General features: G+C 36.9%; 3 protein-coding genes across 3 annotated transcripts; 2 read left to right on the forward strand and 1 right to left on the reverse strand.

Moving 5' to 3' along the window:
* The first annotated feature begins 4974 nt into the window (after nt 1–4974).
* Nucleotides 4975–6094, forward strand: LOC132176943 (uncharacterized). Its single transcript, XM_059589107.1, has 5 exons — nt 4975–5083; nt 5192–5284; nt 5361–5465; nt 5572–5924; nt 6026–6094. The coding sequence occupies exons 4-5, from the start codon at nt 5578–5580 to the stop codon at nt 6072–6074; spliced, it is 396 nt and encodes a 131-aa protein (XP_059445090.1). The 5' UTR covers nt 4975–5083; nt 5192–5284; nt 5361–5465; nt 5572–5577; the 3' UTR covers nt 6075–6094.
* Nucleotides 6095–7155: 1061 nt separating this feature from the next.
* LOC132177955 (protein ALWAYS EARLY 3-like) lies at nt 7156–7860 on the forward strand. The gene is made up of 3 exons (XM_059590427.1): nt 7156–7224; nt 7321–7501; nt 7774–7860. Exons 1-3 carry the CDS (start codon nt 7187–7189, stop codon nt 7858–7860), a joined length of 306 nt encoding a protein of 101 aa, XP_059446410.1. The 5' UTR covers nt 7156–7186.
* A 1904-nt stretch (nt 7861–9764) lies between these two features.
* On the reverse strand, nt 9765–17559 carry LOC132179773 (oligopeptide transporter 4-like). The gene is made up of 6 exons (XM_059592543.1): nt 16959–17559; nt 16460–16557; nt 11911–12477; nt 11555–11807; nt 11248–11430; nt 9765–10370 (listed from the first exon to the last, which is right to left on the reverse strand). Exons 1-6 carry the CDS (start codon nt 17490–17492, stop codon nt 10125–10127), a joined length of 1881 nt encoding a protein of 626 aa, XP_059448526.1. The 5' UTR covers nt 17493–17559; the 3' UTR covers nt 9765–10124.
* Nucleotides 17560–23968: the final 6409 nt, after the last annotated feature.

Genomic DNA, 23968 nt, shown 5'->3' on the forward strand with positions numbered 1-23968 from the left:
AAAGTAGCACAGTAAACTTGAAGCAAGACAACATTCTATAATAAATATCAAAGCTAACAACAATGGTAAAAAATGTAAAACTGTCATTGAGCTAAACAAGTAAATAAATTACAAATAGAAATTTGTTCTAAACTACTAACCCACTTCTAGAATATTTTGTTAGGTAACATGGCATTGAGCTAGCATCAATATTTGAGAACAGACCTCCCATTTAATTCTATTAATTCTTAAGAATCTGATCTTCTAATTCCCTTGTGTGCGTACATGTACGCAACGAATAACCTCTAATAGGGACATCAATATGGATAGGAGTTGGATGCGGGAAAGTACTCGATGTTCAGAGCGATTTCAAAAAGGTGTGGAAGAATTCATGGGAATGGCAGTTAAATCAGTTGATTCACGTGATATGACAAAGTGTCCATGCCGTGATTGTGCAAATAGATATTATTCTCATATTAGCGAGGTGAAGGGTCACTTGTATATGAATGGATTTACTCCGGCATACACTCGATGGATATTTCACGGGGAAGAAGATCATTTTAGGGTAAACACTTCTACAAACATGCACACACATACAACTGAAATGATGGAGGAGGTTGATGCAGTTGAAGAATTGTTAGACGATGTATGTATGGGGACATTTGTTGATGCTAACATCGGAGAATCCTCTACTTCACAGGGCCCCCCAACTGATGATCACGAACAAACAAGCTCCTTCCACCGATTTTGGGAAGATGGTTTACGAGAACTTTATCCAGGCTGCAAGAAATTTACACAAATTGCTTTTGTACTGAAGATGCTTCATATAAAGGCGTTCTGCAACATGAGTAACAAGGCGTTTGATATGATGATTGACTTGATAAAGATGGCCCTCCCAGATGGAGAGACATTGCCACGCTCGTATAGAGAAGCAATACAGTTTAGGCGACACGTGGGATTCGGTTACGATAAGATACACGCATGCAAGAATGGTTGTGTGCTTTTTTGGAAAGAACATGCAGACAAAGTGGTATGCCCAAAGTGCAACAATTCAAGATGGATTGATGGCAAAGGCAAAAAAAGTAATATTCCTCAAAAGGTCTTACGGTATTTCCCAATAAAATCAAGGTTACAACGGTTGTTTATGACAAAAGAAATGGCCAAGGAAATGCGGTGGCACAAAGAAGGTCGAGAAGATGATGGCAATACTCTCAGACACCCTGCCGATTCTATTGTATGGAAAGAGTTTGATAAAAGACATGAGTGGTTTGCAAGTGATTCCCGCAATGTGCGGCTTGGTTTAGCAAGTGATGGTTTCAACCCATATGGTAATATGAGTACAACATATAGCATATGGGCAGTAATGTTAACGGTGTACAATCTCCCTCCGTGGATGTGTATGAAGAGTCCAAATTTGATGTTGTCCCTTATTATCCCTGGGCCTTCAGATCCCGGAAAGAATCTTGATGTATATTTGCGCCCATTGGTTGATGACTTGAAAGATTTATGGAATGAAGGCATACGCGTGTACGATGCATCAAAGAAAGAGACATTTCAATTGCATGCGACATTACTATGGACTATAAATGATTTTCCCGCATATGGAAAATTATCTGGGTGGTCTACAAATGGAAATCTTGCATGTCCAGTATGTAATAAGGATACATCGTTCAGGTATTTGAAGTATGGGCATAAGGTGTGCTTTATGTGTCATCGTCGGTGGCTTCCTCAAGAGCATCCATGGCGCAAAAGAGGAGATTTGTTCGATGGTACAGAGGAGCATAGATTGGAACCTGAAGAATTGTCTGCAAGTCAATTGTTGAAACAGCTAAGGGATGCTGAGGGTTTACAATTTCGAAAAACAAGCGGGAGAAAGAGAAAGTACACAGATGTTGTGTTGAATTGGAAGAAGAGAAGTATTTTCTTTGAGTTGCCTTACTGGTCAAGTTTGAAAGTACGTCACAATTTAGATGTAATGCATATTGAGAAGAACATATGTGAAAGTATCTTAGGTACGTTGATGAATATTGATGGGAAGACCAAGGACACAGTCAAGGCACGAAGAGATTTACAGTTGATGGGTATACGTAAAGAATTGCATGTGCAGCCAAATGGTGAAACTTATAGGATGCCACTTGCGAAGTACACATTGACAAGAGATGAGAAGAAGAGTTTATGTGAGTGGTTGTCAGGTGTTAAATTTCCTGACGGGTATGCATCTAACATTGGTCGATGTGTGAACAAGCTTCCTGGTAAAATTTCGGGTATGAAAAGCCACGATTGTCATGTCTTCTTACAGCGCTTGCTTCCTGTTGCAATTCGAAATTTCTCTACGTCGGAAATACGAACAACATTGACCGAGTTGAGTACCTTTTTTACGCAGTTATGTGCACGGACGTTGAAAGTTGATATCCTGAAACAAATGAAAGTCGATATTGTAATAATTTTATGCAAAATGGAAAAAATATTTCCGCCAGCTTTTTTTGATGTTATGATCCATCTAGCACTTCATTTACCTCGGGAGGCCGAGCTTGCCGGTCCTGTACAAAACCGTTGGATGTATCCGTTCGAAAGAGAACTTGGAAGATATAAGAAGTGGACACGTAACAAAGCGCGTCCAGAGGGGTCTATTGCCGAGTGTTACCTAGCTGAGGAGAGCTTGACCTTCTGTTCCAGGTATCTTCGGGGGATTGAGACAAGATGGAACCGTGAACGGAGAAATGTTGACGTTGAGGAAGTAGAAATGAGCCAGCGCTTGGATGTGTTCTCCCAACGAGTTCGGCCGTTAGGAGCAGCTAAATTAGTAACACTGAATGCTAATGATTTTGGTAGGGCACGATGGTATGTGCTTACCAACTGTAACGAAACGGCCTCATATTTGGAGTAAGTTTAGTAATGGTCTTTGTGTTTTACCTGTTACGACATGTTATAATTTTAGCGGTGATGATCATTTACGAATATGTTTATTTTTCATGCAGTGAACATTATAATATGATCAAAAGAGAAGGCGGCCGTGACATTGATAAAAAGCATGAGGCTAACTTTGAACGTTGGTTCCATAAACGTTTATACAATAGTGGGTGTACTGCAGACAATGGCTCAAAACAATTATATGATCTTGCATGCGGGCCTGATCGTCATGTTAGATCGTACAGAGGTTGCATCGTGAATGGTGTTAGGTACCACACGAAAGAATGTGCAGAAACTCGTACTACCCAGAACAGTGGTGTTTCTGTTTCAGGTGAGGACGAAACCTCAATAACTGAGTATTATGGTGAGTTAAAAAATATTCTAGAGTTACGTTACCCTGGCCAAAATCTCGTGTACTTGTTTGAGTGCGATTGGTGGGACACTGGGAGTGCAACAGGAGTACAAATGGACCAAGGCTTCACGATTGTTAATACTTCTCGTACATGGTGTGAATCCGACCCGTTCATCTTAGCATGTCAAGCTTCGCAAGTGTTTTACTTGGATGATCCCAAATTGGGTGGTAATTGGAAAGTGGTGCAGAAGTGGATCAATAGGGACATCTATGATATTCCAACAGTACAAAAGGGAGATAATACAGAAGATGACGAAAGACTCAGTGATGACGTATACCAGGAAGGTGAATGTGTTGGGGGTAATATGGTCTTTGTTGATGAAGCAAATGTTGAAGCCTCCACTCAATTACGTAGAGATGATGCGACAATAGCAATTGATGAATTATATATTCAACTTGATGCAAGCATGTTTGCCAACGATAACTTGCCGAACGAGGACTATGATACAAACTTTGATGAGGAAGAGGAGTTATGTAGCGACAACGATATAGACTCTGAACACGAAGAGGACTCTGAACACGAACAATCATCTTCAAGTAACAGTGATACAGATTCTGAATATGAATCTGATGATGATATGTGTTGAACATAAGCTCACATTTGGTGTAAGTACAAAGTGTATTAGCATATTTAATGAAGTTGATGCTCTCTCTCTCTCTCTATATATATATACATGTATTGTGGTGTTTGTTTTTTTTTTTACTAGCATAATTATTGTATGTTTGTCAAAAATATTAATTATTGTATGTTTGTCAAAAATATTGAACATACTATATGGTTATAATTTGACTAATATAATTTTTTTCGTTTTTGAGTTGTTTGCAGATTGATCATAACAATGACAACAACAGGACGTAAACGTGTTCCAGCAGCACGAGGCCGAGGCCAAGGTCAAGGTCGGGGCCTTATTGACGAGCATGAGAGTCCGACTCCCAATTCTGGGTTTGGTGATACAGATATGCAAATGGCGCCCTCGCCCCCCCTCCTCCTCGAGTCAGTGGATAGGCATCCTTCGCACGAGTCTAATGATCCTATTCACTCAGTGGCAGGATTGGATTCACAGGGAGGCGCCCCTACTGCATCTTGTAAGTTCATGAATTATATGTTTATGAAATGTTATTTTTGTATTATTTTGGTTTGTTATAGACATTTGACAATATAACTTACTACGTTACCATGTTTTGCATAACAGCTACCACGTCTGTCAGAAGTGTAAGGGGTAAGGCCAAGTGTAAGAAGTTGAGTGAGCACGTACTTAAGCATGGTCCCTTAGTGCTAAACATCCCAAATAGACACCGGGCACCTATAGGCGATAATGCATCATGGTTTGCAAGCAAGATTGGGGAGATTATTCGTAACATGTGCGAACTCCATCACGGTGAATGGAAAAAGGTCCCAGCTGAGGAAAAGAACAAGTTATTATTTCATGTTCAGGTATGAATATCAATGTAATGTTTATGAATATGTTTTGTATGAAAAAATAATGTGACACATTTTTTACCATTGTTTTCTTATCTATTATGTATCAGTCAAATTTCGCACTGAATATGGAACGATACGAGCACGTCAAAGCTGTTGAAAATAAATTGGGTCGTGCATATGCTAGGATTCGTTCGAACTTGTATAGAGACCACTACAAAAAATATTTTGAAGGCATTGATAAAGACGATGATGAGGGGATTGCCAAGGCTAAGGCTATTGGGAGGGAAAACGTGCCAGCAGGATATGGTCCTGAACAGTGGAACCTAATATGCGACTCATTTGATGACGATAAATGGAAGGTAAATATATATTATTATACTGATTAGAAAATTCAGATTGATATAATTTGCATGCACTTGAGGACATTTTATGAATAATTGTGTTTTTTTTTTCTCCAAATTTTATAGAAAAAGTCTGCACGAAATATAAAAAACAGAAGCAAATTGGAAACAAATCACACAGCTGGCACTTGTTCATTTGTTAACGTCATTTACAAAAAGGTAAGTGTCTCTTTTTTATAATTTAATTAAAGTAACATTATTTAGTGTAAACTTTGATTATATGTATTATGTGTAGGAACAAGAAACAAAAGTGAAGCCCAATCCTGTTGAACTATATGAGGCTACCCATACAAGAAAAAAAGATAAAGAGTTTGTGAACGACAAATGCAAAACTCTATATGTAAGTAAATGTTTACGCTCCGATCATTAAGTTGATTAGTGAAGAACATGAATAGTAAACTTGCATGAAGTATATATTAAACTAAAGCCAACTATGACTTGTGCAGCTTCAGATGCAAGAATTAACAACCAGTGAGGCCTTAGAGGAAGGCAGTGTGGAGGGGACAAGTGTCGAGGACCGAATGCAAGAAATAGTCACACAAGTGCTAGGGGGCCGACGATCTGGTCACGTTAGAGGAATGGGATGCGGTCTTATTCCTACCCCTTTAAGTACTTCATCTCAAGCGTTCACCCACTTCGACAACCATGACGAGTGTAGGAAAAGACAAGAAGATACTCAAAGCGAGCTTCAACAGACTAGAATCGAACTTCATCAGTATAGGGAGAATTTGCAAGCCAACGTTGAGGAAACCAACAAATTGAAAGCCACTGTTGAGTTCTTAATGTCACGTATTGGAGGGTTAGTGAAACTATATCTATGCATTAATTTTACAAAAACACACATACTAAGTAATCGTTAAAAAGCTTATTAATCATTATATGAAATTCTATTCTTCTTAGGTCTGGAGGGAGCTTGCTTGGAGGTGCATCAAGTGAAGCCAACAATTGAGGGAGCTTTGGAATAACCATTTATTTATGATGTACTTTTTGATACCATATTTCAGATTTTTTTTTTGATACTATGTATTTGGATAGTTGTTGGTACTTTCTATTTGCTATTGTGTATTTGAGTATTTGTTGATCGTGATCTGTTTGGTAATGTATATTTGTTGGTACTTTTTATTTGGTTTATATTATGTTAAGATATTCGCAAAATTTTTGGTTCACGAACTTTTGAGTTAGTAAATCTCCCTTGACATGTTTATCAAGGTTAAAGAGCTTTGAGTAAACAATGCAAGGGAGTAATAATATCTTTCTAAATTTTATTTTTAAGTGTATGCAGGATGATAAGAGTACAAGAAAGTTAAACTACCCAAGCAGGTTCTTACTTTAATATGTTTCATGAACAAACACATTTTTAGTATTTCTTTCTCTATCATGTTGGGTTTCATTCTTATTGTCTTGATATCATATATTGGTTCATTGTGGTAGATTACTCAAATTGCTTATGAGGATGAATTGGCAAGGAAGAGGATGCAGATAAGTATTTTATTTTGGGTTTTGGAATTTTCCTGGCCATAGATTGTAAAACATATATTTAATAGTTTTCTCCCTTGGCAGGTTTGGTTCATGGGGCAGTTCTCACATATTTTTGATGATTTTGATGAGGTTAGTCATTTTGAGTTACGTTGCTTGTGAGCATTTAGATTAGTTTGAAGATTGTTGTCTGATGTGGTGAAGTAGTGTTAATGCATAGTACTCTTCTCTAAAAGGTGTTAAACTTTTAAACTTTGCCAATATTTGTGGTTTTCGGCTTCTGTTTCCAATGATAGGTGTCGTTTTGTAGTTTTAAGCCATTATTCATGATATGTTTGCCCTTTATATTATATCATTTTCATAATTATAGGATAAAGAGGTATAAGATGTGTTAGTTGTGGTGAATGAATGGGAGAGAGTGGTTGATGGGTTTGTTTTGTTTTGGTGATTGATAGCGTCGAGAAGGAACGAAGCGGCGGGGTGGCTGAGGAAGATGGTGGGAGTAGTGGGGGCGAAGGATTTGCCGGCGGAGCCGTTGGAGCAGGAGTTCACGGCTAGGATTGAGAGGTGGGATCATTCTCTGCAATGTGCTCAACAAGGTTTACTCTGGAGCTGTGCCCAAGGTTAGCCTTTTCCTCATCCTTATCTTCATTTAAATTCTGTGTCTTTTTTGTTTTTTCAATTTGGGATGTTTAAGCAGTAGTTTGATTTCTTTTTAGGTGGTGGAAAGTCCATGTGATTCTGCTTTGGTTCTTGATGGGGCCGCATTGTCCGCATTTGGCTGCTGTATTTTATGCACAGAAAAGGAAATATTCTGATAAGTTAGGACCTCAATGGAGCAAGGAGGAGCTTGAGCATTTTTATCAAGCCTATTGGAAATATGGAAAAGACTGGAAGAAGGTATGCCTTTATTTGACGTTGTGTTTTATTTACTCTTTTGGGATTTACTTAATTAGCCATAATTGGTTGTCTTTCATTATATAAGCAGCTTCTAATTTTTGTGGTGTAACTTGATATCTAATTTGGTTATGCATACATATGCAAACATTTTTCATGCTTTCTCCCTGTAATACTGTTTACAATAAAATTTTCTGTTCTAATGAGACAATTTCTAATGTGCTCCAGTTTTGTTTTTGGTCTCTTTTCTATTATTGACTTCTGTGCATATCCAGGTGGCTGCTGTAGTACATAACGGATCCGTTGAGATGGTGGAGGCTCTCTACATTACAAACTGGGTTGGTAGCGTCCATTACTGTTAGATTGATTTATAACTAGAATCCGTAAAATTAAGCATTATTTTCATGCAAGCTAATTTTTAAAATTAAGCACTATTTTCACCTTTCTTGTATAATCTATTGCGCTTTATTTTAATGTAATTGATTTGCATGAACTAATGATCAGGGTATGACCTGGTTTAATATTTCTTTTGTTTTTTTCTTAATACTTGTCACTGCTTTGTCTTGAACGCGTTCTTACAAATTTGAATAAGGGTCATAGTGCTCATTTACTTCTATTAATTGCAAGCTGGAGGATTGAATCTACTAAACCTCTTGGCAGAAAATAGTTTCTTTTGCATCCCAGTTATTAGATAGTTTGGAGCGGGTTTGTCATTCAGTTAATAATTTCTTCTAGTTTTAGTAGTTAGTTATGGTGAGATTCTTGATAACTAAAGTTAATAAATTTGTATGAAATTTGATCTTAAATTCAGAAATGAAACTGGTTTGCATATGTAAGTAATTTGGTTCCCTGGGTCTGGGTCTGGGTCTGCGATCGATCGCACACGATTGTGCGATCGATCGCAACATCACAAACACCTTCTGGTACTGCGATCGATCGCACACATTGTGCGATCGATCGCAAAATCTCGAACACCTTCTGGTACTGCGATCGATCGTACACATTGTGCGATCGATCGTAGATTATTTTTTTTTAAAATTTTTTAGGACAATTAGGGTCCACTTTGTGGACGCTAATGGTTAACTATTAGCGTCCACTTTAAGTCGACGCTAATGGTTAACCATTAGCGTCGACTATGGGTTCCGTTTACATTACCTTTAGGGTCAAAAAATTGTGACTTTTAGGGTCCATAAAGTGGACGCTAAAAGTTATCAATAGGGTCGACCCTAAGCCGACGCTGATAGATAGTTTTTTATTTTTATTTTTTTAGGACCATTAGCGTCCACTTTGTGGACGCTAATGGTTAACTAATCAGCGTCCACTTTTATTTGGACGCTGATAGTTAATTTTTTTTTAATTTTTTTTAGGACCATTAGGGTCCACTTTGTGGACGCTAATGGTTAACTATTAGCGTCCAATTTAAGTCGACGCTAATGGTTAACCATTAGCGTCGACTATGACTTTTTTTACATCACTTTTAGGGTCAAAAAATGTGACTTTTAGGGTCGATAAAGTGGACGCTAAAAGTTATCATTAGGGTCGACTTGAAGTGGACGCTGATGATCACACGTATGAGCATTAGGGTCGGACTATTAGCGTCGACACTTTTAGGGTCCAAAAGTCGACGCTGTTGCCAACAGCGTCGACTTTAGGACTTTTAGGGTCGACTTTGAGTCGCCCCTAAAGACCTCATTTCTTGTAGTGAGAGGCAGTTTGATTAGACTAAGGGGTGTTTGGAAAACTATAGAATTGGTCCATTTATGATTTAAACCAAACTTGAAATAAGTCTGGTCAAATTTGAACTAGTTTTAACTACTATGCAGTTTGTTTAGACTTTGTTTGATATTTATTTCAGTTTTTATTGACGTTATCTAGACAAATGTGTATGTAATTAGCCAATATTTAGTTATTAAAAATTGAAAAAAATAATGATAATTAATATTTTGAAATCTAGGCCATAAAAATGGCATAAGTTGGTAATTACAAACCCTTGATATGTGACTACTTGCAACTCTGATATAATATACATTTCTGCTTCCAGAAGAAAAGAAAGGAAATTTCAATTCTTTGATGTGCCTAATTTTATATCTCTCCAATTTTATAGGAAAAGTTGGGCCTAAATTTTCTACTAATCCTCTTTGTAAAACCTCATTAATACCAATTGCTTTATATCATCCCCATCATTGCAATTACATTGTTTCTGCCTCCTTTGTTACCAATTCATTAGTGCCACATATATATATATATATGATTCTTTTTATTTTGGACAAGTACCAAATATATATATATGATTTGAAAGATAATTTACATGAAACATTATAAATCCCTACAAAGCATGAAATTCCCTCCACTTTGTGTGTAGTATCATTGTAATTGCTACTAATATGTTGTGCAACATTAGAGGGAAATGATCTATAACAGAAGCATACAGATATTAGGTCACTGGACAACCATCAACCACTATGCCCTTGGCTGTTGGACATGTTGCTAATGGACAATGTTCACCGTCAGTACCCCACCAGGACACATTTTTGTTTTCCAAGCCCAGTGATAAGTACAATAGCACACCCATGAAAGCCACCCCAGCATCCAGTGCTGCTGAAAGAACATAATTGTACCTCTGCCACTATTGCTTCCGGTAGCGGAAGATGTAGAAATTGAAAAATGTTCCAACTATAATCCAGGCATTGTAGTTCAAGGGTGTTGCCGGTGGCATCATTCCTACTGATCCGAGGAGGACTGGGAGGCTAATCAAGGGAATCCATGATTGCCCAGGGAATGTCTTATGAAGCAGCCAAACAATAACTGGCCCTATTGCACCTCCAAGGAAGAACCAATTCATCGCTGCATAGTTTCCCAGAGTTCCTATGAACTAGGTATACACATGCACCAATGAATCAGAGTAAAATATCTCAGTAGTTTGCGGAAAATGTGCCAGAATAGCTTGCATATATTGGATGGTTAAGGATCATTTTCATTGTTGTTCTAAGATCACTATACGCATCTAGCATCTGTACTTTGCTTTTTCTCAATATGAAATTACAATAAGTCATGCTTTCTGCTTTCATAGCATCTGTTTTAAAATAGGTCAATTATGTTTTGTGCTGGTTTTTGCATTTACAAATACATAAGAGGTGTCTAGAAAGCAATTTTGATTCTTCCTAGCATCCACTTTGGTGTTATATTATAGGCATTGATCATATATTTAAGGGGAAACTTCAGTTTAGACCCCTGAATTACCGCGAGTTTTGACAAGGCCCCCCCTCCAAACTTCAAAACTTCTCAATTTGAACATCTGAACTTTCAATCGCAGCCAATTTGAACCCCTCCATCAAATTTAGCAATTAAAAATACTAAAAAAGACCAAAATATTCTTGATTTTCGTTTTCTTATTTAAAAAAAAAAAAAAAAATTGTAATTAAGGGTAAAGTTAGAATTTTATAAAAAAGTCGGGTATAAATGTCATTTAACGTTTAAAATCTGACGGAGGGGTTCAAATTCACTGCAATTGAAATTTTAAGGGTTCAAATTGAGAGGTTTTGAAATTTGGGGAAGAGTTTGTCAAAACACGCGATAATTCAGAGATCTAAAGTAAAGTTTCCCTATATTTAATCTTTTAGCTTCAAGACACCTTAAAAAGATGTTTCCACTCAGGCGTTAAAAAGATCTAATATCTAAATAATATTAAATAAATGTGTAAACTTATTTTCATTCTTTTGATCTGTTAATGGTAGAAAAGAAGAAAGTACCTGAACCAAAAACATTGATCTTGGAGGAATCTTCATGTAATGTCCTAGCTTGAAGTCACTGAGGAAGGAGACAGCCTGAGCCATGCTCATATAACCATAGGTTTTGAAGCACACATTGGCTATTGGTCTTCCTGGGTATATTAGACCCATTGCGTACTCTGTGATAACGTTTAGCCCCGGTGTCTGTATGAACATCAAATCATTCACAGGAAAACAACAAGTTGTTATGCAGATCATGGAATTGAAAAATGCACAACCAGTTGAAATGCATGCTTTAGTGAAACTGGTTTAGTTTGAACCCACTAACCTGGTTTGTTGTCGCAGTTATGATGCTGATTGGAAGAGTGAAGGTGAAGTTCATGGTTCCGGCAAAGAGGAGCCCCCACCATGGCATCTGAATTTGGTCATTTAAAAATATGCAGAGTACAAAGGAAACTGCAAGTGTCACAGCAAGCAACAAGTAGAACCACCAGGAAGGTATGTCCTTGTATCTCCTCATCAATTTGGTATGAATATCCTCCTTACCCCGATACAAAGCATGATACCGCTCATAAATTTCCCTGCTCATACATTAATTGTGCATGAAATGAGACTTTACAAAGACTTCAATGATAGAGAATCATGGTTTTGTTCTTTACTTTGGAAGGGGTCTTATATATATACCTGCCATAGAAGAGTAACACATGGGTGAGGGTGGATGCGATTGTGGCGAATCCAAATCCATATGTGAGAGGGAAAAACATGCTCAAGTGAATCCGTCCTTGGTCCGTATACGTCGCTTGGTTGAGTTCAAACTTGTCATTTACAATGGCTGATATGTTGTATTTTTGTCCTACTGCTGTAAACAAGTCTGAAGAGTAAATAGGAAATCTACTTGCATTGTACAAGTCAAACCCCCAGTATGCTGTAGGGATTGCAATGTAGACTATCAATATGTAGCCTGCAAAAATGTTGACAATGGAGAAGAAAGGGCCGATGAGGGGGCTGAACAAGAAAGATGAAACAGCAGCCCAGTCAAGTGTCACAGCTCCCACTTCAAGGCCTCTCATGCCAGAGCCGATCTGCTGAGCTGTGACTGATTTGGAGAATACCCAGCACACCCATGATATGTTTGTTAGTGTTGTGAACAGGTACCCAGGAAACAGGTACCATGAGAAGCTGCAAATCACTGCAATTAGGAAGAACTTTGCCCTTGACATTCGCTGCTCCTTTTCACGTTCATGCAAAGCCCTGCAAAAAGGTAAATCCAAAGTTAACAAGAATTAGAAGAGTCTTTCACATTTTATCCAGTGGCCTGATATGTTAATGGAATCAAGACAACACATATTTTTTCGGTGTTTAGTCGGACCAATAATATTTTCGGTTTGATCAAAAGAAAATTATTTAATTTCAGAGAATGGTTTCCATTTTTGAAATTTCATAAACTATTTTTCGAGTTTAAGTTTCTCTTTTTCAAACTTACGGACCACAGAATTAGTTTTTTTGAACTCCGTTGGAGGTTGCCAGAAGTCGCCGGCCGTTTTCCGCTATTGCTCCTTTTCTGTAATTGACAGAAATTTCCACCAAACCATGTAAAATAGTTAATAGCAGATTAAAATAATTAAAATAGTTAATTTGCTCCTTTTCTGGCACATTAAATTCATAATCTCATTAATAATTAATAGCAGATTACTAACTTAAACTAAATTTAATTTGCATTTTAAATGTTTAAAGACATTTTGGTAAGATAGGGTTGCCAATTCCTTATAAACACCTCCCTCATGTGTAGGTCAGTATTTTTCCTGGCATGGGGGTAAGTAGTGTGGGCCCCATTCATCCTGTGGTAGGCTCTGATACCATAAAAAAATTCGTGTACCTAACTCATCTCATAAAACCGGTTCGATAAGAAAGAGTTAGCCATTCCTTATAAACATGCCTAAGATCTTTTGCAATGTGGGATTATTCCTCTCCAGAGTGGTTTGGAGGAAATTTATGTCCTGTAATTGCCAAACGTTGAAAAATGTTTTTTGGAAAATATTTTTTGCTTGGCTGAGATAGTTTTCTAATTTATGAGGTGATGGGTTAAATAATTCTTAATCTATTAAATACTTTAAAAACTACTAGAGTGTGACAAAACGAGTGCGGTCTTATAATTTGATGTGGATGACTATTGTTTCGGCCTAAACCCAAAAACGAAAATGAAAGAAAAAGACAGGAGGCCCGACAAACTAGAGGCCGAGCAGCAAATTCATGGCCCGTTTGTTTGTTTTCGATAATTGTCTTGGCTTATATAATTCTTTTGTTTTATTCTTCATCTGTAATTATGATAACTGGGGTGGGGACTATAAATATCTCAATAAAAAACTTCCTCTTAATATCATTTACAAAAGTTGTGTTAAATTATTATTTATTTCAAAATATTAAGCGTGTACAGAAAATAGTAGATTTAATTAATATTCTTATATTTATCTTTCTCATGAGTTCAAACTCATTTTTAATAAGTAAAATTTTAAAATGAAATGAGAGAAAAATTGAAGATAATGTTTTAAACTCAGAATTTTTTATTTTGATATTATGTTAAATCACTACTATTTAAAAACTTAAGCTTATAAAAAAAATAATAAAATTTAGGAGAAACCTCACTTTGCCCCCCTCCCGAACTTCCAAATCTCTCATTTTTGACCCGTGAACTTTCAATTACTCTCAATTAGAACCCTTCAGTTAATTTTAACCGTTAAAAATACAAAAAAAAAAGACCAAAATGTCCTTAATTTTTATTTTTAAAAAAATATAAAAACATTTTGAAAGTTGAAATTTTATACAAAAGTCAGGGATATAACGTCATGTAACGTTTAAAATCTGACGGAATGGTCCACATTGAGAGTAATTGAAAGTTCAGAGGTTCAAAATGAGAGATTTGAAAGTTCAGGAGGAGTTTATAAAATCGAGTAAAACTTTAAGGGATCAAAGTGAAATTTTCCCAAAAATTTAATTAATATTTTAACAAGATAGTGCAAAGAATTGTATTAATCCCAACTAAATCTACAGTCCTGTATTTTCCAACAAACTTGGAACTATGGGAACTTTGAATTGATAAGATTATAGGGGAGGAGATTATAGTGTATTTGGCTATAAAATAAAATAAAAATAAAAATAAAAAGAGAGAAGAGTATAGTAGTGTATTTGGAAAAAGTGGTCTACAATTATTGAAATGGTTGAATTATAGTTTTGGACTATTCCCACATACCGTCATGAGTCACATGCGGCTCCTGCTCCTTGTCAGGCGACTCTCTCACTCGCAGTGGCCCTGTTTGCCAAAGGCCCTGGAACGGTACTGTTCCAGGGCCGGTACTGTAGCAATATTTTAAGAATATGTGTTTAATGAATTTTAGTGAAAATGTTTTGTGAGGAAAAGTAAAAAATATATTTTATATGGAAAAATGTAAAAAATTTGTTTTGTAGATAATTTTTAATTTAAATAATAATAAAAATAATGATTGATGTGGTATGAAAAGTAGAGATGTTGAAATTAATTTTGAGTTGAAAAGAATTTTTTTTTGGGATTGAGTGAGGCCCTAGAACAGTACCGTTTCATGGCCTTTGGCAAACGGGGCTAGTATGACTACGACTCGTAAAATGGGGTCCACTTTCAGGGACCAAAAATGTGTGGTTGGCAAAGTCAACTAGGATGAGTGATTTAGATTCTTCCCAATAGGATTCAGCTGGACAACTCCACTTCACTATTATTATCTTCTTTTTTTTCTTTGTTATTATTAAATAATGTTATATACTATATTAATATTATATAAAGATTCTCAATAGAAGAGTCAAATATTATTTTTATCTAGAATTGCTAATTAGATTTGCAAAAAACTTCCTATATTGAATTAGCCAAAAAAAAAAAAAAATGTAAAATAGATATTTAATTGAAAGAGCAAAAAAAAAAAAAAAAATTAAATGTAGCAGCGCTTTTTAATGAAATCATTTTATTTTTTATTGTTTTTCTCACTTGTTTTCTCTTTTTCCAATAGCTTTTCCCAAAATATTTTCTCAATAGAGTAAAAAAATAATATTTTAATAGAATAGATAGAAATATAACTAATCGGATGTAGAGGCATTTAAAAGTTCATTGGCTAAACTAGATAAAAGTTAGTTTTGATGAGCTATTTTGCATAAAAATCTAGCTCCTCCATTGTGAATGCTCTGTCTTAAACGGTGTCACATTAACTTTGTGCGATATTTATTTTGTGTGTAGCATTATTCTTTTATTTTTGTATAATTTGACGGTAGAACACTAAAAATTATCCATAATTGAGAAAAAAAACCGAGGTCGATATCACGATTCAATCAACCTCCACAAATGATGCGGTGACATTGTCTTTGAGGATCTCTCTCTAAATATGTCCAGGTTAAAATTTGAATATGTTTGGACCGAATTCAAGGTTAAAAAAAAAATAAAAATTATGCGCCCTGTAATTGGGCAAGAAAATGTGAAGGGACAAGGAAAGCCTTCTCCTATCCCAGCATAGAAGCCTCTGGTCGGACAAAGAGTCATCTCTCATGAGAGACTGCAACTTGTTTATATATAAATACTCTATCGAGGACAAGGTTTTTTTTCTATTTTAAATGAAATGGTTATTATAGGATTGAAGGTTAATGCATTTAATATTGTATATAATTTTACATTATTTAAATTAAAGAAAAAAATGTCAAAATTAATCATATATATACCATTAAATGCACTACTAATGCTTATTAAAATAATAAGCAATTAACTAAAAAAAAATTAAAAAATAAAAAATAAAAAAGTAAATTAAGATAGGGTTAAAGTAGGTTTAAAATCCCAATCATAATAGTCTAGCATTATTATTACCGCAGAAGAAAAGATCGGTTGTCTAGCAAATGATTTAAAAAAGCCAACCTAAAAGGGCCCCCCCGGAATCTGGATAAGAATAGCTGACTAGGGCTTTTCAGAATCTTGGTAACACCAGGGGAAAAATAAAAGAAGGTTTGGTGGAGAATTTTGGTGTGAATTTATTTTTTGAATAATAATAATAATAATAATAATTTATTGATATGATGTAAAGGTAAAATGATAATTAAATTTTTTATGAAAAAAAAAAAAGAAAAAAGAAGAGATAAATTGTTTGGTAAAAAAAATAAAAAAGTCTTGGTAAGCTAATAAATGCAATGAAAATTACGGTGGTCGGGTAGATGCATGACATGTACGTACCGGAACAATGAAACCTGAACAAGAGTGCCCGGCCACCACATATTCGCCGATTCCACCACGTACTTTCTCAATAGCCCAGCCCAACCGTATCCATATACCTGCAAAGTTTACAACATACATTTCTTTAAAAAATACCTTAAAATATTTATTTTTAATTTTTTTTGTCCCCTTTCCCTCATGTAGGTACGAAAAATTTATTTTTTCATGATATGTACTTGTCACCTACTTTTTTTAATAATAATAATAATAATAAACATGTATTTTTTACCTCTTACAGACAGAATTACTAAAACCCAATTTGTAGAGAGACTATAAGACACAAATGCATATCTTTTAAATAACACCAAAACAAAACAATTTTGCTCGGTAAAAGCAAGAAAAAGTGTTTTTAAAATCCCATCAACATCATCATCATGGCAACTTGTTTGTTTCCGAAGAAAATGAATAAAAAAAACACTTTCAATGAAACAAAATTCATTAAAGAGACAGCTATAAGTACCTGCGTAGTGGTGATTAGAAGCCAACCGGCAAGAAACGAGATTTTCCGGTGGTAGAAGGCTTTGATTATGGTAACGATACCAACAGCATATGCCGACCCGAATCCGAATGCACTCCCAGCATTAGCGAAGATGGAAATGAGCACGTGCTCCTTCATGTTGAACGGACCCGGATTGAGCGAGAAAGTCCGGGACCCGAACCCGGGTACCCGGAACTTGGTCTCCGGGAGAACGGATGCCATGAAGCGGCCGACGGGGAGGCTGGCCACCTGGACGGTGATTTGGGTTATGATTAGAGGCTCCGTCCGGTAGGCGAAGAACTGGTTGAGGAAGGAGAGGAGGGCGCAGGAGATTAACCCCAAGAACCACATCCTGAAGGTCCATATGGGGAGGCTTGGGTCGTCGGTGTTGGCCACGGTTAGCCGGACTTCCTCGACGGGTGAGAGCTCCTCTTCGTCGACATCTTCGTCGGCCGACGGGATGTGTTTTTCTGGGTCGGCGGTGGGGGCCGGTGTTCGTATATCGAGTGCTCCCATTGAGTGTCTACGTACAAGGAATGATGGGAATTGAAGGGGGATGGGCCTCTTTTATTTCATGTTGGTGCCTGAGATTCTTTGACGTTTACTCCCTCATTCACACTTGAGATATACAACTGTCAAATTAACTTCTCAATTAATAAGGGTTTGTAGAAAAAATAATAATAACTAATTTTCACCATCACATTATTCAAGTAAGTTGTACGTTAGTATTACAAATAAAGCAATTACGTTTTAAATTCATTACCTTTTATTTTTTTCTCTGAGTTTTCTCTCCAAAAACCTAGAGGTGAAGCTATTGATCTCTTATCGATTTGGGTGAGAGGCTGGTCGTTTTTGCGATTGGAATTATGAGTAATATGACGGACAAGCTAACTGAACAATGGGAAAAAATCACTCTATTTGAGGAGGAGAGTGTGGGAGTGGATATCCCGGAGCAAGAAATTGCTATGGTGGTGTCTCAAGGGTCGTTGAGCATTGTTAGCAAGTTGCTGACAGATAGGGTAGTGGGGAAGGAGATCATAAAAATTTCATTGATACGGGCATAGCACCCCTCTGTTTGGATGAAATTCAAAGATCTTGGACCTAACTTGTTTCTTATTGAGTTTGAGAATTCCTGGGACAAATCCAGGATTTTGGAAGGACGTCCGTGGACTTTTAATAGGCATTTGTTTTCTATGGTGAATTTTGATGGGATGACGCCTCCTCACTTGCTGAAGTTTGACAAAGCGGCGTTTTGGGTGCGAATTTTCAAACTTCCACTAGGGTGTATGAGAAAGGTGACTAGATATCGGATTGGCTCTACTGTAGGAGAAGTGGAGGAGGTAGATGTGAATGAAGATGGTATTGGGTGGGGGGAGTACCTGAGGGTACGAATTGTGCTAGATCTAACGAAACCTTTACCCCGGGGGAGATTCCTGAAAGTGAAGGATAAAACAATTTGGGTCACTTTTCAATATGAAAAGATACCCAAATATTGTTTCAATTGCGGTGTGATTTGTCATGGTAGTAAGGGGTGTGCAGCGGTAAGGAAAAAACGTCAACATGGGAAGGACAATGAACCAGAGTTCGGCCCTGGGTTTAGGGTTATGTTTCAATGGAAGAAGCAGGGTTTGGGGTTGAGGAGGGAAGTGGGACTCGAAAGATGCGGAGAGCAGCCACCAATCAGAAAAGGATCAAGGGGACACTGATAGTGCTTTCGAAGGGACTAGCGGTGGTCGGAGTCAAGAGAAAAGTTTTCAGTCGCCGGTTAGGGGAGAGGGCAATTTTGGTAGAAGGGTTAATTGTCAAAGCTTTTCCAAGGAAAGTGCAAATTCGATTCCTATGGAGAAGGAAGGAAATAATTCGCATGCAGAGTTCAGTAAGGAGGCGGAAATCAAGGAGAACTCACTTTTGTGCACATGCAAATCAGCTGGAGATATTGGAGGTAAAAGGAAAGAAGCTGTCGGTTCCTCTAAATATTCCATTAATACAAAAGATGCTGGGGGATCGAAAAATGTCTATATTGGCAAATGGGATGCAATCAAGGAGCGTATGGTTTGGGGAGTTATGGAGCAAAATAAGGAGGCGCATCAATTGGCTGGTGGGGTGCAAAAATCCACGTCATTGAGGCCTAGTCACATGATTGAGAGTATGGTAGAACACGTTGGCTGTAGGACTGTATAGTCGAAAAAACAATCGAGGATTCTGCATGGTGAAATACAAGACTATGAACAAGTCCCATATGGTGCAGGTACTGAGAAGTCAATGGTCATAGGAGTGGGATACAGGTAGGAGGAAAAAGAAGGAGTGAAGATGAGGAAGTAGATTTCGGCCCAGGGGGTTCAAGCCAACTTATAATGGTAAGAGAAAATCGGGTGAGCAGCTCAAGTGGGAAAAGAGCTAAGGTAGAGGAGATGGCTATGAATAAGGGCAATGATGATAAGGCGGCGGCTGTGACATAGCCCCGCCCATCGCCATGAGTATATTAAGTTGGAACTGCCGGGGGCTCGGGAATCCCCGGGCAGTTCGGGACCTTTGTTGGATGGTGAAGGAAAAGAGACCCAAGATGGTTTTTATTATGGAAACCAAGTTACAGTCGTCCAAATTTGACCGTCTTAAAAATAAATTTGGATTTGAAAATGTGTTTGTGGTTGATAGTGTTAGTAGAAGTGCAGGTTTGGCTTTATTTTGGAGTAGTGATGTGGAGGTAGAAATTCAAAACTATAGTAGAAGACATATCAATGCAGTGGTAAAACTGGAAAGATGGAGTCCTCATTGGAAATTTACGGGATTTTATGGACATCCCTGAAAAATGCTAAACAGATAAATATCACAATTTAATGCAGAATTAACGGATATTTAAATCTAAGCAAACAATCACCAAACACAAGTAAAATCAAATACAAAGATTTTGGTGACGAAGGGGAAACCTTTTAGAAAACGTTCTAAAAGTAAAACCTCTCCGGGGCAGCCAAACCCAGGAAATCATTATCAAAAGATTATCCAGAGATTACAGACACTAAGAACACTTACAACCCTTTGCACGACCTTGACTCTGTAAGATCGACAAGCCTCCAACTCGTCTCCCCGCTCACAATCTTCTTCAATGTGATTCTCCTTTATCGGACCCTTCCGATAGACTTCAATTAAGCAGACAATCAAAACTAACAAAAATCCTCTAAGAGGAATACTTTGGCTCTCAACAAATATTCTCTCTCAACACAGCGTCTCACAAAACCTGGCCTCTTATTTTCTGCCCCTCTCTCTCTCTATAAAGTTATTTATATATAAGAGAATCAAACCCTAGCCACGTCACCCATTAAATCACGTTTTTGGGGCATTCTACGAAGAGCCGTCCAGACAGGGGTGAGTGTCCGTCCGAACAGAACTAGTTTTCACGAAGAAAACTAATTCTCGTACTGTGGTGTCCGGACAACATTGTTCCCCTGTCCGAACTGCCACTGCTTCAACAGAGAAAGTGAGTCTCTGTTTTTTCCGTCCAGACATGGAGAACTTGCTGTCCGGACAGCCACTTCTCAGCCTCTTGGATCTTGAATCTCCACTTCTCACCGAATTAGCCAACAAAAGTTAACAAACTCCCCCTTTGGCAATTCGGTGACAAAACCAAATCTCCCCATATTTGCTCCCCTTTTTTGTCACAAAATGACAAAGGGTCTCCATGGTTCCTGAAACACTCAAAAAAAATCAAGGCATATGTGGAACACGAATACATAAATAAAACTTATGAAACAAAATGACGTAGAATGCAAGATCATAAAAAAAAAATCTGCAAAACTCCCCCTCAATGTATGACTCAATTAACAACAAGAAACTGAAAATGCAAAACATGTTTCTCCCCCTCAAAAGTCAAATGAACACACATGATATAGACATCAATGACTCATGTATTGCACAATGAATATCCCAAACATGCTCCAAATATGGAAAATATACATGAGACTAGAAATGGCAAGAAACTCATATTGCTTAACCCAAGCAAAGAAAAATGTTCCATTCAACCCATGCTTGTGTGGTGTGTGTGTAAGCTATCCAAAGAGAAAAATTTTCAACTTACAAAATGAGGAGAAAGTTTCACCACCATGAGGTTTTGACAAGTATATCAAATCAAAAGTCAAACCTTATCATACTAGGGCCTAGCCACTCTCATCCTATACATTTCTCTTTGTAAAACATTTTGCACAAGTTTGACACAGTGAAATAAATTCCTTTTGGAATATGATCTTTTGATTTTATTGGTTTCACTATTTTGTTTATTTTCTCTTTGAGAAAGTGTCCTTAAACTTTTGGTGCTTATCACAAAAGAGAAAGCAGGAATTTTTAAGCCCTAGGTTCAACTAGCATATGGTAAATTTGAAAAATATGACTAGTCAAAAACCTCAAATGGTTACCTAACAAACCTCACAAATAGAGTGAAACAAAACCTCAATTTAAGCTTAAATGTGCACAAGAGATAAAGCATAGGCAAAATGTACCACATAAGCTCAGGCTTTAGTTAACCACAAAACCAAGTCCATTGACTCAAAATTTCATCTCATGCATATTAAGAACATTCTAAGATGTAAGGAATTAAATCCATGAAAGCAACATGAGAAATTAATGGACTATCTAAGTGCATAAGACAAAAGAAAGAAAAGAAAACAATCAAAGTAACATATTTTTGTTTTTTTGAAATTTTCCACAAAAGAAATGCACATGAACGAAAACAAATTCAAAACAAAATAAAACAAAAATGCAATGAAAAATGAAAAACAACATGCTCTAGGATATGCAAAGATATGCAAGAAAATTAATCCTAGGGATGTGGGTGACTCACCTAACATAAGGTGAGATCATCACCACTCCCCCTCAAGGGGTGAATAGTATCATCCTTCCTAACCCAAACTTGAGAAATCTTATGTCTAGACTTACGACTTTGCTCAAACTTATCTAGCCTAGACAGCACTTCTCTCATCATTAGGACCAAACCCTCACTTTCTTTCCTAGAATAGGAATTTTCATTTATATGCACATGAGGTTTCAAATTAAAACAGTGAGGTCGAATGTGACCCACTTTGCCTCAGTGATGACATGTAGGGACAAACCTTTGAGAAGGTAATTTCCTAGGAGGATGCACGACTCTAGGTGTAAGGTAAGATGCATGAGGCTCAATGTAGATTTTCTTACCTTTCTTACCTTGAGGAGTCGGAGCAACTACTTGCTTTTCTTCACTTGAAGATTCTTCTATTTTCACTGGTTTAATAAAAACAGTCTTTGAAGTAAAAGCACAGTTAGAAGACAAAGAAACAGTTTTATCAAATCCTAAGCCAGATCTGTCGCTAGAATGCTTTCGAATATGCAACATTTTATCAAGCTTTTCACTAGAGAATTTACTCAAGTGATTTCTAGATGCAATCAGATCATTTTGAAGAGATTTATTTTTAGCAATTAACACGTGATTTTTAGATTTGAGAGTATTGCAAACAGCATGTGAATTACTCAAAGATTTCAACAAATTATCCCTTTCAAGCTCAAGATTCTTAAAATCCTTAACAATTTTCAAGTTAGTATTTCTAAGCATAGAAAACTTTTCCATTAAATTGTTAAAGGAGTTTTGAAGATCACCAACCCTATTTGATTCATTATCAGAAGCAGACTGAACATCTGATTGATTAGAATCATCAGAATCATAGGATGTAACAAAAACCATATAATTAGGAGTTTCTTCCTCGTCAGTGTCACTCAAGGTAATATTGAAGGCTTTTTGACCTTTTGGCTTATTATTCTTGAGATTTGCACAATCCTTTTGCACATGACCATGGCCAGAGCACTCATAACATTTTGGACCACGTGGGTCTCTTTCATTTCTATCCTGAGTACTCTCTTTTTGTTTTCCAAATTTCTTGGAAATTCTATGTTCATTCCTAAAATACCTCCTCGCTATCAAGGCAAGTTCCTCATCATCTGGTGAATCCTCATCAGATAACTCATCAGAGTTATTCCTAAGAGTTCTAAGGGCAATATCCTTATTTTTCCTAGGTTGAGGCAAGGAAAACTCATAAGTTTGAAGAGCACCAACTAACTCTTCTATCCTCATGGTATTAAGATCAGTGCATGACTCAATAGCAGTTACTTTCATTCTGAATCTTTCAGGGAGTGATCTCATAATTTTTCTAATAAGCTTAGTGTCAAAAACTTTCTTTCCTAGATTAATCATGGAATTTCTAATTTCACTAAGTTTACCAAAAAATTCATTGAATGTCTCATCCTCTAACATTTTAATATCCTCAAACTTAGAAACTAACATTTGAAGTTTTGAAGCTTTAACAAGGTTAGTTCCTTCATACGTAGTTTCTAGGATCTCCCATGCATCCTTGGCACTATCACAATTTGAAATTATGGAAAATTCAGTTTGTGAAATTGCCAAGCATAGAGCATTCATAGCTTTGTCATTTGCCATACGAGTTTGTTTTTCAACATTAGACCATTCAACTGTTGGCTTATCTGGAGCTTTAAATCCAGATTCAATGACATGCCAAACGTCTATAGATTTTAAGAAAAATCTCATACAGGACTTCCAATAGCCATAATTTGATCCATCAAAATTAGGCACAGTGTTAAGGGTTTGAGACATCTTAAACAATAAACAAAGATCACACTCAGGAATTTAATCCTTCACGGAGTGAACCCGCTCTGATACCAATTGAAAAATGCTACACAGATAAATATCACAATTTAATGCGGAATTAACGGATATTTAAATCTAAGCAAACAATCACCAAACACAAGTAAAATCAAATACAAAGATTTTGGTGATGAAGAGGAAACCTTTTAGAAAACGTTCTAAAAGTAAAACCTCTACGGGGCAACCAAACCCAGGAAATCACTATCAAAAGATTATCCAGAGATTACAGACACTAGGAACACTTACAACCCTTTGCAAGACCTTGACTCTGTAAGATCGACAAGCCTCCAACTCGTCTCCTCGCTCACAATCT

Source organism: Corylus avellana, chromosome ca4, assembly GCF_901000735.1.
Source record: "Corylus avellana chromosome ca4, CavTom2PMs-1.0".
Lineage (NCBI taxonomy): Eukaryota > Viridiplantae > Streptophyta > Magnoliopsida > Fagales > Betulaceae > Corylus > Corylus avellana.